The sequence below is a fragment of the Sinocyclocheilus anshuiensis genome, unplaced genomic scaffold (genome assembly GCF_001515605.1).
Source record: "Sinocyclocheilus anshuiensis isolate Anshui unplaced genomic scaffold, SAMN03320099.WGS_v1.1 scaffold279, whole genome shotgun sequence".
Taxonomy (NCBI): Eukaryota; Metazoa; Chordata; class Actinopteri; order Cypriniformes; family Cyprinidae; genus Sinocyclocheilus; species Sinocyclocheilus anshuiensis.
Window position 1 is genome coordinate 476,433 of NW_015549591.1, and position 14,447 is coordinate 490,879.

A 14,447-nucleotide genomic window follows, 5' to 3' on the forward strand; every position below is an offset into this window, starting at 1 on the left:
ATTAGTAATATGCATTGCTAAGAACTTCATTTGGACAATTTTAAAGGCGATTTTCTCAATATTTAGATTTTTTTTTTTGCACCCTCAGATTCCAGATTTTCAAAAAGTTGTATCTCAGCCAAATATTGTTCTATCCTAACAAACCATACATCAATGGAAACCGTATTTATTCAGCTTTCAGATGATGTATAAATCTCAATTTTAAAAAATGGACCCTTACGACTTAACTGTTCATGATAATGGTATTGTAACAGTCGCAATGCGGTGGTGTGCAATGACTGATGGGTAAATTTCCGTCTATACTGATGTACAGTTGTTCCCTATGCAGTGTGCAGTGCCCTTTGGCCTGAGCATATACACTCCCGACAATCTGAGATGTGCGAGTACCCTTTGGAGCCCACTTCACAGGACACTATCAGAGTGTACCCATAGTTTTGGAGTGTGCTCACAACAGAAGAGAGTATAATTCAGTGAGACAGTAGCAGAGGCAAGAAAGTGTCTGACACTGAGTGAAGAAGTAAATGTGGATGGAAATGTCCTACAGACTCACCTGAGGCAGGATCTCTCGTGCGAGACTAAGAGCCTCTTTGTGGGCTGTCTCCCCCGTCTGGTTCTGTGGCACGGAGCGGTTGACCAGCCCCAACTCTGCAGCTCGTTCAGCCCCGACACGCCGGCCAGTAAAAATCAGCTCCTTTGCGATGGCAAAGCCGACCGTCCGGGGCAACCTTTGACTGCCTCCTGATATACATACACAGAAATTATGGTTTAGTTATATTGGCTCTAAAAAATAATCAGATACTTCATCAATTCTCTCATTTTACGTATACAACAAATTAGTTTTTTGTACTCTTTCAATTTAGTGAACTTATGACTGATTTTGATATGACATTACATCAGTAAATTATTTTAAAAGAACTGTTTTCTATTGTAACATTTTAAAATGTAATTTAATCCTGTGATGCAAAGCTGAATTTTCAGCATCATACTCCAGTCATCAGTGTCACATTATATGTCAGAAATCATTGAAAAACACTGATCTTGGTGCTCAAGAAACATTTCTTTTATTATTATCAATGTTGAAAAGTTTTTTTAAGCTTGTCAAATGCTGTCAAAAAACCACCTGTGTAAAAATTGAGTAACTATTTACTTGTCTTCCTGTCGTGTTGTAGAAAGGGTCCAAATGATGTCACTTCCTGGGTGACGCAATTTTTACGGAATGGAACATTTTTTGTAATGGGAGAAAATCCTGCAGTAACTGGATTGCATGCATTTGTGGTACACAGATACATATGTTTTTGGTTATTAAAATAAGTTTATTAAAATGAAACTGAAGAAAATACTTTAAATGCCACATACTCAGAAATGTAGAAAATCATGTTAATTTTTCAATTCAACTTTTTTACTTATTATTTTTTTTTTTTATGTTTAAAATTAGAAGCATTTAAATCCCATTGTGTATGGACACTAATTTCTGTTTTTTGGATAAAATGCTAGTAGAAAATTGTATAGAGATGGTTCTTTCTCAACCTTCTGCTTACAAAACAGTAGCATTTTCCTAAATGTTATTTGCAAACTATGCAAAAATTGAGGGCACAGAGAAAATTTACCTACGGTGAGTTTATTATTATGCATATCCAATCATTCTCACCTCCAGCCATAATCCCATTTGCCGCTGGGAAACAATTACCTTTTCAGTGCAACACTATCAGAATTCAGAGTTCTGTATCATCACTTTCTCTGCCGGATTATAGTCATTTTGCAATATTCGTGAGAAACACCATCCTCGTGTCTCACCGATGTCATTCATTAGTGATCGGAGGCCATGTACAAACAGCTCTGCCTCAGGGTTACTCACCTGAGCTCTCTCCTTAAGATCTGCCCCTGTTAACACACAAAAAGACTATTTATGACATTTGCAAATATCTGCTACGGCTCTTCTTTATTATACTGACATTTCCTGTAAAACACAACATGAGCACGAGAAAGTATTTTTAAAAAATGGCATCATCTTTGAAGTACATTGGCAATGCTGTCTTTGGTTTTATGTGACCGAATCCTTTACAAACCTGCACAAAAGACTCTGGGTATCAAACTCCTGAAGACCACCACACGAACTGCTGCATCATGATGCAACGATGACACCAGCTCTCTCATCTACAAAGAGAGAGACAGATATTGATGCATATATAGACAGAGAAAGATAAAAACAGGAAATATTGATTTGAGGCCGAATTCTGGAAGAGATATGCCCGATTTATTTTTGTCTTTGTACACTCTTATTTATTTAAGACCTGACACACTTTTGCCAGACTTTCTTTCGATAAACTTATCAAATACAAATGTTAAAAAAAAGAGTTCTTATACTACTTTGTGGAAACAGAAAGAAGAAAATAGACAGAAATGGACCATCTGTTGCTCAAGTGAATTAAGTTAATATTTAAAAACATTCCAGCGATTGGTTGCATGTTGAACAGTTAAAGACTATATACTGTACAGTCATACCATACATTCTTTAAAACATATTTATTATTTATTTACATGAATCTGTTATCTCTAAAGAGCACAAAAAGAATGATTCCTTGTGACACGTGGTGGAAATTTTACACACCAGTAGAGGGCTGCACGATAATGACAAAAATCATAATTGTAATTGCGATTATTAATAACGATTATCACAATTTACATTGAGTGATGCTTATACTATTGTTTGAAGCAACTGCATGCCATATATTTATATGAAAATAAACAAGCTGAAAACTCTGTAACTGAAAAACTTTTATTGCTTTTCTATATTAAGCCTCAAATGTCAACTATACATTGGATTGGTTTCTTCAAGTAAAAAAAAAAGTAAAAATATGCATGGTATTATAATGTTATACTAAAACTATAATTAAAACAATGGAAAAAGCCTTAAGATAACCTGAAGAAAGAAAAGAAAAAACATCTTAAGCAAGCAGAATAACATTAATTTCCGCTTTGAATGATTATGTAATCGTGGCATCTGAAATTGTAATCGCGATTAGAAATTAAATGAATTGTGCAGGATTATTGCGAATTGAGGGGCTTTATAATCAGTTATCGCTGGGTTAAAGTGAAACAAAAAGGCATATTTACGCATTTCTCAGAAAAGAGGGCAGATAGAAAGTTCATGGACTAGATCTTCTGCTTCCTGCATGTTTGGGCTTGATGCTGTAGGACAGGGGGTTTTCTGCACTCACCTGACCCACAAACACACTTCCCAGAGATTTCCTCGCCCTTTCATGGCACATCAGCACTTCCACTATACCTAACCAGACAAGAGAAAAGAGAAACTGAAGCTGCAGCTATGGTTGTGGTTCTCAACTGGTTGGCTGTGACCCAAATATGGGTAGCAGGTCTGTTGTGATGCGATCACAGCATGGAAAAATGATGCTAAATTAAATAATAAGTAATTGCTCTTATGGCATGACTATGGCTAAACTCTTCACATGGGATATTACATCCCAATAAAACATACTTGTAATGTTTATACTGTCACATTAAGGAAATTTCTGCCAAATTTTGCAGGCAAAACAAGTGCATAGTCTACTGTCAATAGTCTAGTGACGTGTGCAGCTCACAAAGAAGTCACATTCCAACCAAGCAACTTTGTGACAATTTGTTGCAAATTCTGCCTGGGCAAGTATTTCACCCTTGTGAAATTCTCGATCATGTGGATCTCGTAAAATGACTGAATTTTGCCTGTGAAAATTCACAGAAAAACACTAAATGTGACCAGTGTTTTCTGCAATTTAAACCGTGATTGGCAGCTATATACTTTACCTCATTTAAATATTATAAATTTACTAATATTAATACACTTCAGTGTTTGATATTATGTACAATTTTGTTTACTTTGGTACAATAAACAATTTTGGTTCTAGGTTGGGTTGCCACTGAATGTTCAATGTAAAATCTGGGTCCTGAAGTAAAAAAACAGTTCAGAACCACTGACCTACATGACATTCAGAAAAGAGTACATACTACATACACTCAAAGTCTATGTGGCAGCTATCGCAGCAAATCATTCTCTCGTGGCTAGCCAGTCAGTCGGCAGAAACGACCTGGTCGTTAAATTCCTGAGGGGAGCTCGGAGATTGAATCCACCTTGCCCTCATATTGTGGTGAATTGGGACTTGTCTATAGTCCTCTCCCTTTGAGCCGCTCCAGTCGGCCAACTTGCGGCCCATGTCGCTTAAGACCTCCCCCTCCTTTTGGCTTTAGCGTCGGTCAAGCAAGTGGGTGACATGCAAGCACTGTCAGTCAGTGCAATTCAGATGGTGAGCAGGGTCCCAATCCACTCTGCCCGGTTCGGGCTCTTAGAGTGTACTTTGAGAACTCTGGCCTGTTTAGGCACTCAGAACAGCTCTTTGTGTGCTTCAGAGGCCGCTCTAAAGGGCTGCCGGTTATGAAATAGAGACTGGATTTTCTCACTGGATTTTGGATGCTATAGCCTTAGCTTACATCTCAGAGGGCTTGCAGTGCCCTATAGGTCTGAGGGCCCACTCCACAAGAGGAATGGCCTCCTCCTGGGCTTGGTCCAGCGGGATTTCTATTGGTGATATTTGTGCGGTCCGTCCGTCTACCTTCACCAGGTTACATGACTTGGACGTCCCTGCCCTGCAGGCACGGATTTTGTCCGCTTAAAGGGGAAGTCTAATGCTATTTCATGCATTCTGTGTTATTTACACTGTTAAAGAGTTGGATTCTCATGTTAAACATGGCCAAAGTTTCAAAAAATAATTTGGACGAATGACGGAGTATTTCTGTGCCAAATACACTCCTTCCAGGTTCGTATAAGTTTCTGAAAGTTTTTTCAAGCATGGCCCTTCATGATGTCATGAAGTGCGGAATTCCTTGAATGTGCACTTCTCCCGGGAAGAGCATGCGCACACAGAAAACAGAGGGACAGCAAGAGCACGCCCATCTACATGTTTCATTCGGGTTACAGAAGTCGTCGGCAGTGCTGCAGATTTGAAGATTGTTTTCGAAGAAGTGTGTTTTTGGATGTGAGGGAAAGATGACCTTGTTCAGCTCCCCAAAGAACCCAGCGTTAAAGGGTTAGTTCACACCAAAATGAAAATTCTGTCATTATTTACTCACCCTCATGTTGTTCCAAACCCGTAAGACTTTGGTTCATCTTCGGAACACGAATTAAGATATTTTTGATGAAATGTGAGAGCTCTCAGACCCTGCATAGACAGCAATGCAACTGTAATGTTCCCAGGTCCAGAAACGTAGTTAGGACATCGGTAAAACAGTCCATGTGACATCAGTGGCTCAACTTCAGTTTTGCAAAGCTACGAGAATACTTTTTGAGCGCAAAGAAAACAAAAATAACAATTTATTCAACAATTCTTCTCCCCCGAGTTACGTCTTCCACCATTTTGGAGAGTACCCAAGAGCGTAATCGACGTAATCAGCCTTGTTTACATTTGGAGGAGAAAGTGCGCGCATGAACGTAATCAGCATTGTTTATGCTTAGGGGAAAGCGTGCGTATGAATTGTGATACTTTCTAAACTGGTGGAAGACGTAACTCGGGGGAGAAGAATTCTATTCTAACTACAACTATTCTAACTATTCTAAGAATTCTAACTATTACAACTATTAACTGTCTGTAAGGGCATTCTCAAATGTGTCTACTAATAATTCAAAATGTAAGTTAGAATGTTCAGTGATGTCATATTTTTGTTTGTGTGAGGAAACATAAGTTTAAGGACCCTACATTCATGCTCGCATCAGGTGAAATTCTGCTCAATATGTATAATTTCATGAGATTTTCAAAATACTAAAAGCCATGGACAACTTTCAAAGGGAAAGCTCCACTACACATTAATGGATGAGTACAAAATCTATTTTTTGCTTAGTTAACCTTTCTGCTAAACATTTGATTTTTTATATTTATATATATATATTCATATCCAAGCTGACGGTTTGGCATTTTTTGCAGATATATTACAGGCAAAATTACATCATTAGATCACATGACCATGCGAATACAACTGATTTGATTTTTCATGTACTGAGAACATTGCTGAACAACACAAAATCTTTTTCCCCTAAAATAAAACATGCATGGGAGATGTTTATATACAAATTATTGGAAAAAAAAAAACTACTTTTAAAATAACCAAAGCCATATTTCCACAAACAACTGCATGAGAGGTGTTTGAGAAATGTTTATGAATATAATACAGTGGGTGTAGCAATATGACGTCACATGACCAGGACGTTTTATAGATTTGTATAGTTAAAAAAATTAATTAAATCTACACAGAACGACATTTCTACAATCGAAGTCGTGTATGATGTGTTAGAAGTGTTACTGAATATAATACAGGTGCCATAACAACACCTGTTTCTACCAGTTAAAAGAAAATGTTGGAGTACTTTGTAAATGTTGGAGTACTATTAATTATGTATTCATGTTTTTCCACTAAATACACTAAATATTTATTTATTGGCATAACGCTTTGCATGTTTTAACCAACTCTACCGCACCCCTGTTATTGTAGTCAGGTGTTCTATACGCGTCAGCAGGCAGGTACACTATTATATGATTTAGTCGATGCACTTACCGTTGTCTTCACCATCGAGCCGATTCAGCCGTACTTCAACCCGATCAGCAACTGGCCCATCAGAACACCACGAGCGGGTCTGGGTAGGGTCTGGGTAAAACTAACCAGAAGGATAAGACGCTTGATCGGCCCCGCAAACACACCGCGCGCTGCCATCACCTCCACACAGGGCTGAACGGCAATCCTCCCAGTCCTCATTACGACTCTGCGCACTACACTCATGATAAATATAAGACCTTTTCGCAGGTTGTTTTGTAAAACTCCTCTTGTTGGCTTAAGACCAACACTGAAACCGTATAACCCGGAATTAAATCGGAGGTTTTGCCGTTAATAATAAGCCCTGTGGGAGATTATAGCGTTTTGTGAAACGCCATCGCCACACAAGTTTGCTCTTGTTATCCTACACCTCTCACTTCCTCGGATAAACTTAAAAATGTCAACTGGACGCTTACAGACAGACAGTCTAATGTGTTTTATATGTGTACATTCACATTTAACGTTCGCCTGTATCATACCAAACACTTCAAAGTCTCCTAGTAACTCGACGCGTACAGCGAAACCGCTTGACTACAATAATGCAACGCGGAGTTGTTGGAGTTCACCAATCAAATACTCAGTTTACGCGTACGACGCGACGCGCCCCTTTAAAGGTCCCATATTGTCAAAACTGAAATTTCCTGGCTTTTTTCACGATTACTGAGGTCTAGGGGCTATTTAACTACCATATAAGGGTATTTATACCACAAATATATATTCTTAAGGACATCAAAACCTAAAATAAAACTCCAGAAAGGTGTACAATATGGGACCTTTAAGCGTAAAATGAGATGTTAGACCACGACACTGCGTAAAGGTGACCATCAGCAGAGGGCGATAATGTGATATGATGGTCAGTTTCATAACTACAGCAGAGCTCTACTGACAAAATGAAGTACAATCATTATGGAAATGCACAGAGAAGGTGCAAAACAATGCGGCTTTGTTGTTGTGTTTTTTTTTTATTTGCATAATTGCTACCGATAAAAACATGTTAAACCAGCCTAAACTGGTTTGTTTCATTTGGATATTAATTATAAACAAATACATTATGAGGTGCTTGTACTGAATGACAGTAAATGCAAATAATAAAAATTTCATTCACACTATGTTGGAATTACTGTAATTATTTACTGTAAGGACATAATACAGTTTAAAATAGCCAGCACAGTCTTGGATAACTAATGCCTAATGTCCTGCTAAGATAAACAAACAAAAGTTTATTAATAATGCATTTTTATAATGACTGGTACTTGTTTTCATTTGGCGTCATTTTTGCTGGCACAGAAGCACTCACATAAAAAGCATAATATTAAACCCAAAGTATACTTCAGTTTTTATGTGTACACTAGGTTATAGCATAGTATACTGCCAGCTTTTTCTAAACGTATAGCTGCGTCTCATTTCAAAGGCTGCAGCCTCGCATTTGTTGGCCACATAAGGCTGACTCGTTTAGGAAAAGTAACCATTATATTGCAAAGTAAGAAAGAAATTATATTAAATTAAATTAGGCAATTTTATAATGGTTACTTTTATGAAATTAGACAGCCAACAGATACGACCACACAGCTTGTGTGTATTCTGTTTGCTCAGTTCGCACATGTATCGCTCCTGTATTTCTGCACTACAAAGTATACATTGAAAGGCTTCGCATTCGGCTGTATACATATGGTAAGCATTTGCATCAAAACTGAAGTATTCTTTGGGCATTAGGTCTGAGGATGTGAACAGCTCTGAGTAGAACATCCAGGACAGATTGTTATCTAGTAATTATGGTAATTACAACATGGTGTGAGTGCTCCAAAAATACAACTTGTTTCGATTTTTTCAATACATTTTTAGCACAGTACGTATAATTTTGGGCACTGTGTTTGATGGCAACTTGCTGTTCAATGGAAAATCTGGACCTGAAGCAAAACCAGTGAAGAACCACTGTTTTATTGTCTCAGTGAGCAGGAGCTTTTGAATCCCGAGCAAATATCTCTGGTATGGTGAGTTCTCGCTCACACAGCGGTTGTCCTCGGTGTCTGATGTATCTTGCTTTTCGGGCTTCGGCCAGTGCCTGGGCAAAGTTTGGTAATGTGTGAACTGTTCTTAAATGTCCATCTGGAGCCAACATCTCAGAGGGGAATGAAACTGAAGAAGATGGACACCTATTCCCATTAATCTCAGCTCCTCTTTCATTATCTTTCTCTCGTTCCCTTAACAGCATCCATTCCCTCTCTTTCTGGCTGTCTTTTTCTCTGTCCTTCACTACCTCCCCTAGCTCCATGTGAGACCCTCTTTCTCTGTCCTGTTCTCCATCCACCTCTCTCTCCTTGCTCTCCTCTCTTTCTGTATTTGCGCTTGTAGTGGTTAGAGAGATGACGGGCTGCCGTTTTAGGTCTGGCAGGCAGAGCGTCTCAGAGGAGTGTTCTGCCCTTTTCTCTCCATTGCTGATAAACTCCTGAACACGAGCCTGCAGAGAAGAGGACCTGGAGAGATTGAGAAGACATAGAGAGAAATAATTACTTAAAGTGTAAAAGTCAGCAGTCAGAATGCATAAAATGACATCCTGACAATGCTAATTGGCTTCACAATGACGTACTCGGTTCATTTTGCAATGTATATCTTCCTGCTCAGCTTTTTTCAGAATATACAACTTGTTGAAACTGAGAAAGTTGCTTTTCCCACCAAGACGAAGTTTATGGCATCTACATGAAGAGATTAACTGGGCCATGCTAACAAGCTAATCCTTGACTCCTTGGTTTTGCCAAATTTTAAGGTAGTGTTCAGCAGAGTTCATGTCTGGTCCTCCAAGTAAAGTTCTTATAGTGAAGGATATTGATAAAAACAGTTCAATCTAGTTAAAAACTGATGAATTGTGTAACGGTTATGGACTTTTAGTTGTGTTTTTCCCTGTTCCTGTTCTCCTGTCCTGTCTTGATTATGTCATTCTGTTCATCTGTGTTCATTTAATTAACTCATTAGTCTCCTTATTTATACTCCCTGTTTTGTTCAGTCCTTTTCCGGTTATTGTTTTGTTGTTTTGTGTGTGCTACATCTGCTTCTGTGTTTTCTCCTGGTTGTTTGCTCTGTGGATTTATTAGACTGTTTATTGGATTACCCCTTCATCATGCGCTTTGTATAAAGGTTAAGTTAGCGGCATTTGTCCCTTGCCTGTTGATTGTACCCCGCCATGGATACCCCCTGCTGTAATGCTCCCTCGAGGACCACACGAGGGACTTTTTAGATCTCACCTATCTTACTCATTACCCAGACAGCTGCCTGTGTACATTTTATTACATCGGACTGAACACCTCATACAAGGCAAAGCTGTCTGGAGATGGTCCTCGAGGGAGTTCGCCGCTTTCGTGGAGTGGGTGCTGGAGAATAATGGACTGTATTTCTCTGTCTGCCCCACTGAGGAGGACATCTCCAGTCCCACTTCCGAACCAGAGACCAGCCAGCCATCATCACGCTGCACGGAGCAATCGCCAGAGTGCACTGCAGATGGAGAGCCTGAGCCTGCCACGACACAAGAGTCAGTGTGAGAACCTGCGACTGAGCCAATCATCGCCCCTGAGCCTCAAGAGATGTCTGACCAGGTGTGTGAGCCAGCTACACTGCACGTGCCCGAGGGAGTGCTTGTGGAGTTCAAGGGCTTGGAGGGAAGCCCTCGAACTCCACTCCTCTGGCTTCACCTCGTCACTCCGTCCCTCTGGCTCTGTCAGGCTCGTCCTTCCCTCTGGCTTTGCCTTTGTCCTAAGTCGTTCCGCCGCTGTCTTCCGGGTCCCTGTCTCCGCCTCACTTGCATGAGCCGTCAGCTTCACCTTGGCCCTCTGGACCTCGGGTGTCACCCTGGCTCTCCATCTGCTCGGCTCCACCTGGGTGTCCACCTTCAGCAGCTCCGTCTTCATCACTTGTCCCTAGGGTGTTGTCTGCCAAGTCTACACCATGGCTCCTCCCTCGACTCCTCCTTGGGGCCTCATCTTGGCTGGTCTCTGGACTAACACCTGGCTCCTCTTTCCCTCCCTCCTCAGTTGGACTCTATGCGGCGTGAGGACGCACCTTCCCAGGAGGGGGGCAAACTGTAACAGATATGAACTTTTAGTTGTGTTTTTCCCTGTTCCTGTTCTCCTGTCCAGGGATGCGTTTCCCGTACAACGGTGTAACTCGCTGATTAATTACCATAGTAAGATGCATTGTTGTGGAAACTAACTAGCTAGTCACGACTGTTTCCTGAACACGGTCGCATCTCTGTCGTTTGAACCACATTAGTTCAACAATATAGGGCCGTTGTTAATGACGTCACACGCATGTGGTGGAGTAATAACTTATGCTAATGAATTGATTTGAGATCTCTGAGATGCTGCTGTGTTCAACATTGCGCCTGATGACTAATTTACTATTTTTTGTTCCCTGTCATTTTGCTTTATTTGATGTTTGATTCATCGCGGGTTCCCTCTTATGTCATACTCCGGGGTTCCCGGAGTATGAAATAAGAGGGCATTTATGCGCTTATTGAGGACGCGCAAATATATATAGATTAAAATGTATATATATTTAGATAGAATAGAAAATATAGATTGTACTGCATGTTAGCTTGCTTATTGTGCCCAAGAGCATAATTTAAGTCTTATTGACAAGAAACGATGCTTCTAACCACAGGTGGAGAGCTGTAGTTCCAACCACGTAAGTTTGCGAATGTTTGTTTGAACTATGAACTATGGTTTCGGGAAACAACGAATCGTTGAACTATGCTGGTAACGACGGAACTTGCGACCCTGTTTAGTTCCGTAGAAAAAAGTTTGTTTGTTTGAACATTCGCTGTTTGCGAATGTTTGTTTGAACTATGGACTATGGTTTCGGGAAACAGCGAATCGTTGAACTATGCTGGTAACGACGGAACTTGCGACCCTGTTTAGTTCCGTAGACCTAGTTTCCCGTGTTGTCTTGATTTTGTTATTCTGTTCACCATTGTTCATTTAATTAACTCATTAATCTCCTTATAATACTCCCTGTTCTGTTCAGTCCTTTTCCGGTTATTGTTATGTTTTGTGTGTGCTACATCTGCTCCTGCATTTCTCTGGTTATTTGCTCTGTGGATTTATTATTAAAGACTGTTTATTGGATTACCCCTTCGTCGTGCCCTTTGTATAACGTAACACCTGTAACAGCTTGTTTTTATGCTCACTAGAGTTTTGTACTGTAGGCTTGGCAACATGCTAATGTCAGATTCAACTGGAATCAATTATGGGCTGCATGTTTTGTTTGCTTCACATGAAAAATGCTATTTGTGCAGTGCAGAGAGTTGATGAGTTCCAAATAAGTCATTTAGGTAACACTTTGGATTAGGAAACACTATTTACTACTGACTAGTTGCTTATTAACATGCAAATTACTAGCATATTGGCTGTTTATTAGTACTTTTTTGTAAATGTTTGTATTTTACCATTCAAGTAGACAGAAAATGTTCTTGGATGACCTAAATTGCTTTGGTTTCCTGACAGTATGACAGTCACAGCATGAGGTCAGATGTTTTGATCAGCTGAGAAAGTGCTCAGACAGTCACGTTGGCTTCATGGCAGTCTTGTGCAGCAGTTTGCTGTCCATATCCAGCAAGCACTGATTGGCTGTCTACGGTCATGTCAGGACAGTGCTGAGGTAAACAGTAAATCTTACACCCCTCCTCATCTCTTCAACCTACCGCACTAGACAGCAGTTTCAAATGCTCAGAGAGAGACTGTAAATTTGTTTGAGGTTGGCAAAGGGTGGTATGTTGTAAAAGAAAATGAGTTGAGAAGAAGTGTGTAAGAAGAAGGTGAAATGAGACACCGCTATTGATTAGGTGATATGATGCTCTTTTTTTTGTCTGTATCTAAGTTGTTCAGTGTATCTCAATAGCTAATGTTAGTTAAAGCATTAACTAACATTAACTAATAAATGAGCGGTACATTTGTTAAAGTATTTATTAATCTTAACATTAAAATACAACTGAAAGTGGTTGTTTTCTCCATTTCTTCCAAGTGTATTTATTAAAGACTCTATTTGTTTGACTATCTGCCTCCTTCGTACTCCTTCGAGCTCCTTTCCCCAGCAACCCATGACAGTTAGTTCATGTTAGCTGCAGGTCCATTAAATAAAATTAAAATATACAACTTTTGATTTTGAAATTGTATTAATAAATAATGAAATTAACATGAACTAAATTTAAAAGTTTAATTGTTAATTCATGTTATCTAATGCAGTTAACTAGTATTTACAAATGGAAACTTATTGTATTACCAAAAATAAATTAAAAAAAAGCAATTAATATCTACAATGATTTGAATACACCTGAGAATACATCATGAGTAATGTAATTTCTGAATTTAAATTCATTTTGATATTTTGTAAGGGAGCATACAATTAAAAAAAATCAAGATGATACAACTCCTGAAAATAACAAATCATAAAAACCTCATTAAATAATTAAATTAATGAAAAGAAAAACGTATTAAGAAATTTGGCACCTTTTATTATCAAAAATATATAAACATTATAAAAAGATATATAAAAATAAAAGCTTATTAATATATGAAAAACTATTTGGAAATGTCATGAGGTGCAGCCAACAGGAAATGTCTGTCCAGGTCAATAAATCTCTTAAAATATCAGATAATTTGATGAGTCAAGGTTAGTTCAGGTTGAAAAATGTCATGTGGTGTGGCTCCTCAAAAACTTATTGATATTTGTGAATTAATAATTCATGATATTTATAAAGAGGTACCTTGAAAATAGTAATTAACATCTGCACATGAAGTAAGGAAAATATGTTACTTTTTAATTAACTTTTTAATAACACCACATGATATTTACTTGAAAATTGTTTCAAAAATGATTTACAAACCACAAAGAAAACAAAGATGACATTTCTAACAACTTGGCACAAGGGTTTTAAAATAGATTTTTAAAGGATTTTTCTACTTTTGTTTTATATACTCTTTTACAGTATGTCATAGTGACCCTTAGACAATGTACTGTGAGTGTCTCTGTCAGAGAGTGATCCAGAAAAGAAAGAAAGAGAGAAGGAAAACAGGAAATAAGGGGAAGTAAAGTGAAGTAGGCACTAGTTGGTTGCCTACAGGCTGTCTGCCTAACAAGCATAAAGACGAAGAACCACAAACCTCCCTTCAGGTCCACAGAGAGACAGAACAGACAGACAGAAGGAGGCTGCAGTGGATGTTACAGGAAGTGCAGACAGTGCACTGTGGGAGAGGGAGACGGTCAAAACACTGTCTATTTCCGTCTCTCTTGTGTCTTCCTTGCTATTTAGCAGATGCTCGTCATCCAAAGCAACCTTGAGTTCACTAACTGAATGGACAGTTCCAGTGAAGTTACCTGAGATGTGTCTTGCTTAAGGGCACAAGCAGGAGAGAGATTTCTCTTGCAGTCTCATTAGCAGATGTCTTTAACTGTTAGATGACCACGGCCTTTCCCAATTTCTTTGGTTCACTGACTACATTGCATTTTAAATCTTATAGTGCCCTCCTCATTCACTCTCATTCATTCATCTCTTTAAATGTGTTATTCGAAAATCTGAGAAAGGAAAAATCTGAGAAGCAGACATTGTAAATATATTAATAGATGAACATATCAATGTAGGGGGCTAAAACCTAATAAATATTTTACTAAGTCATTTGTTTGTGTTTGAGGATGGATGGCTCTGTGTGTGTATGTAATTATCCCATCATCAGATTCACTGGTGTGGTTAACTGAGGAAATCCCCTCAATCACAGATGTCCATCACTGCACACAGACTCTCAACCACACACACACACACACACACACAC

General features: G+C 38.9%; 1 protein-coding gene and 1 pseudogene across 1 annotated transcript in view; both read right to left on the bottom strand.

Moving 5' to 3' along the window:
- LOC107658154 (enoyl-CoA hydratase domain-containing protein 2, mitochondrial-like) overlaps window positions 1-6,795 on the bottom strand; it is a 9,581-nt pseudogene extending 2,786 nt beyond the window's left edge.
- A 1,783-nt stretch (window positions 6,796-8,578) lies between these two features.
- The window catches only part of LOC107658155 (uncharacterized), a 14,911-nt gene continuing 9,042 nt past the window's right edge, over window positions 8,579-14,447 (bottom strand). Inside the window, exon 4 of the mRNA XM_016446618.1 lies at window positions 8,579-9,107. Coding sequence (XP_016302104.1) covers window positions 8,579-9,107 — 529 coding nt within the window. The remainder of the gene's footprint in view (window positions 9,108-14,447) is intronic.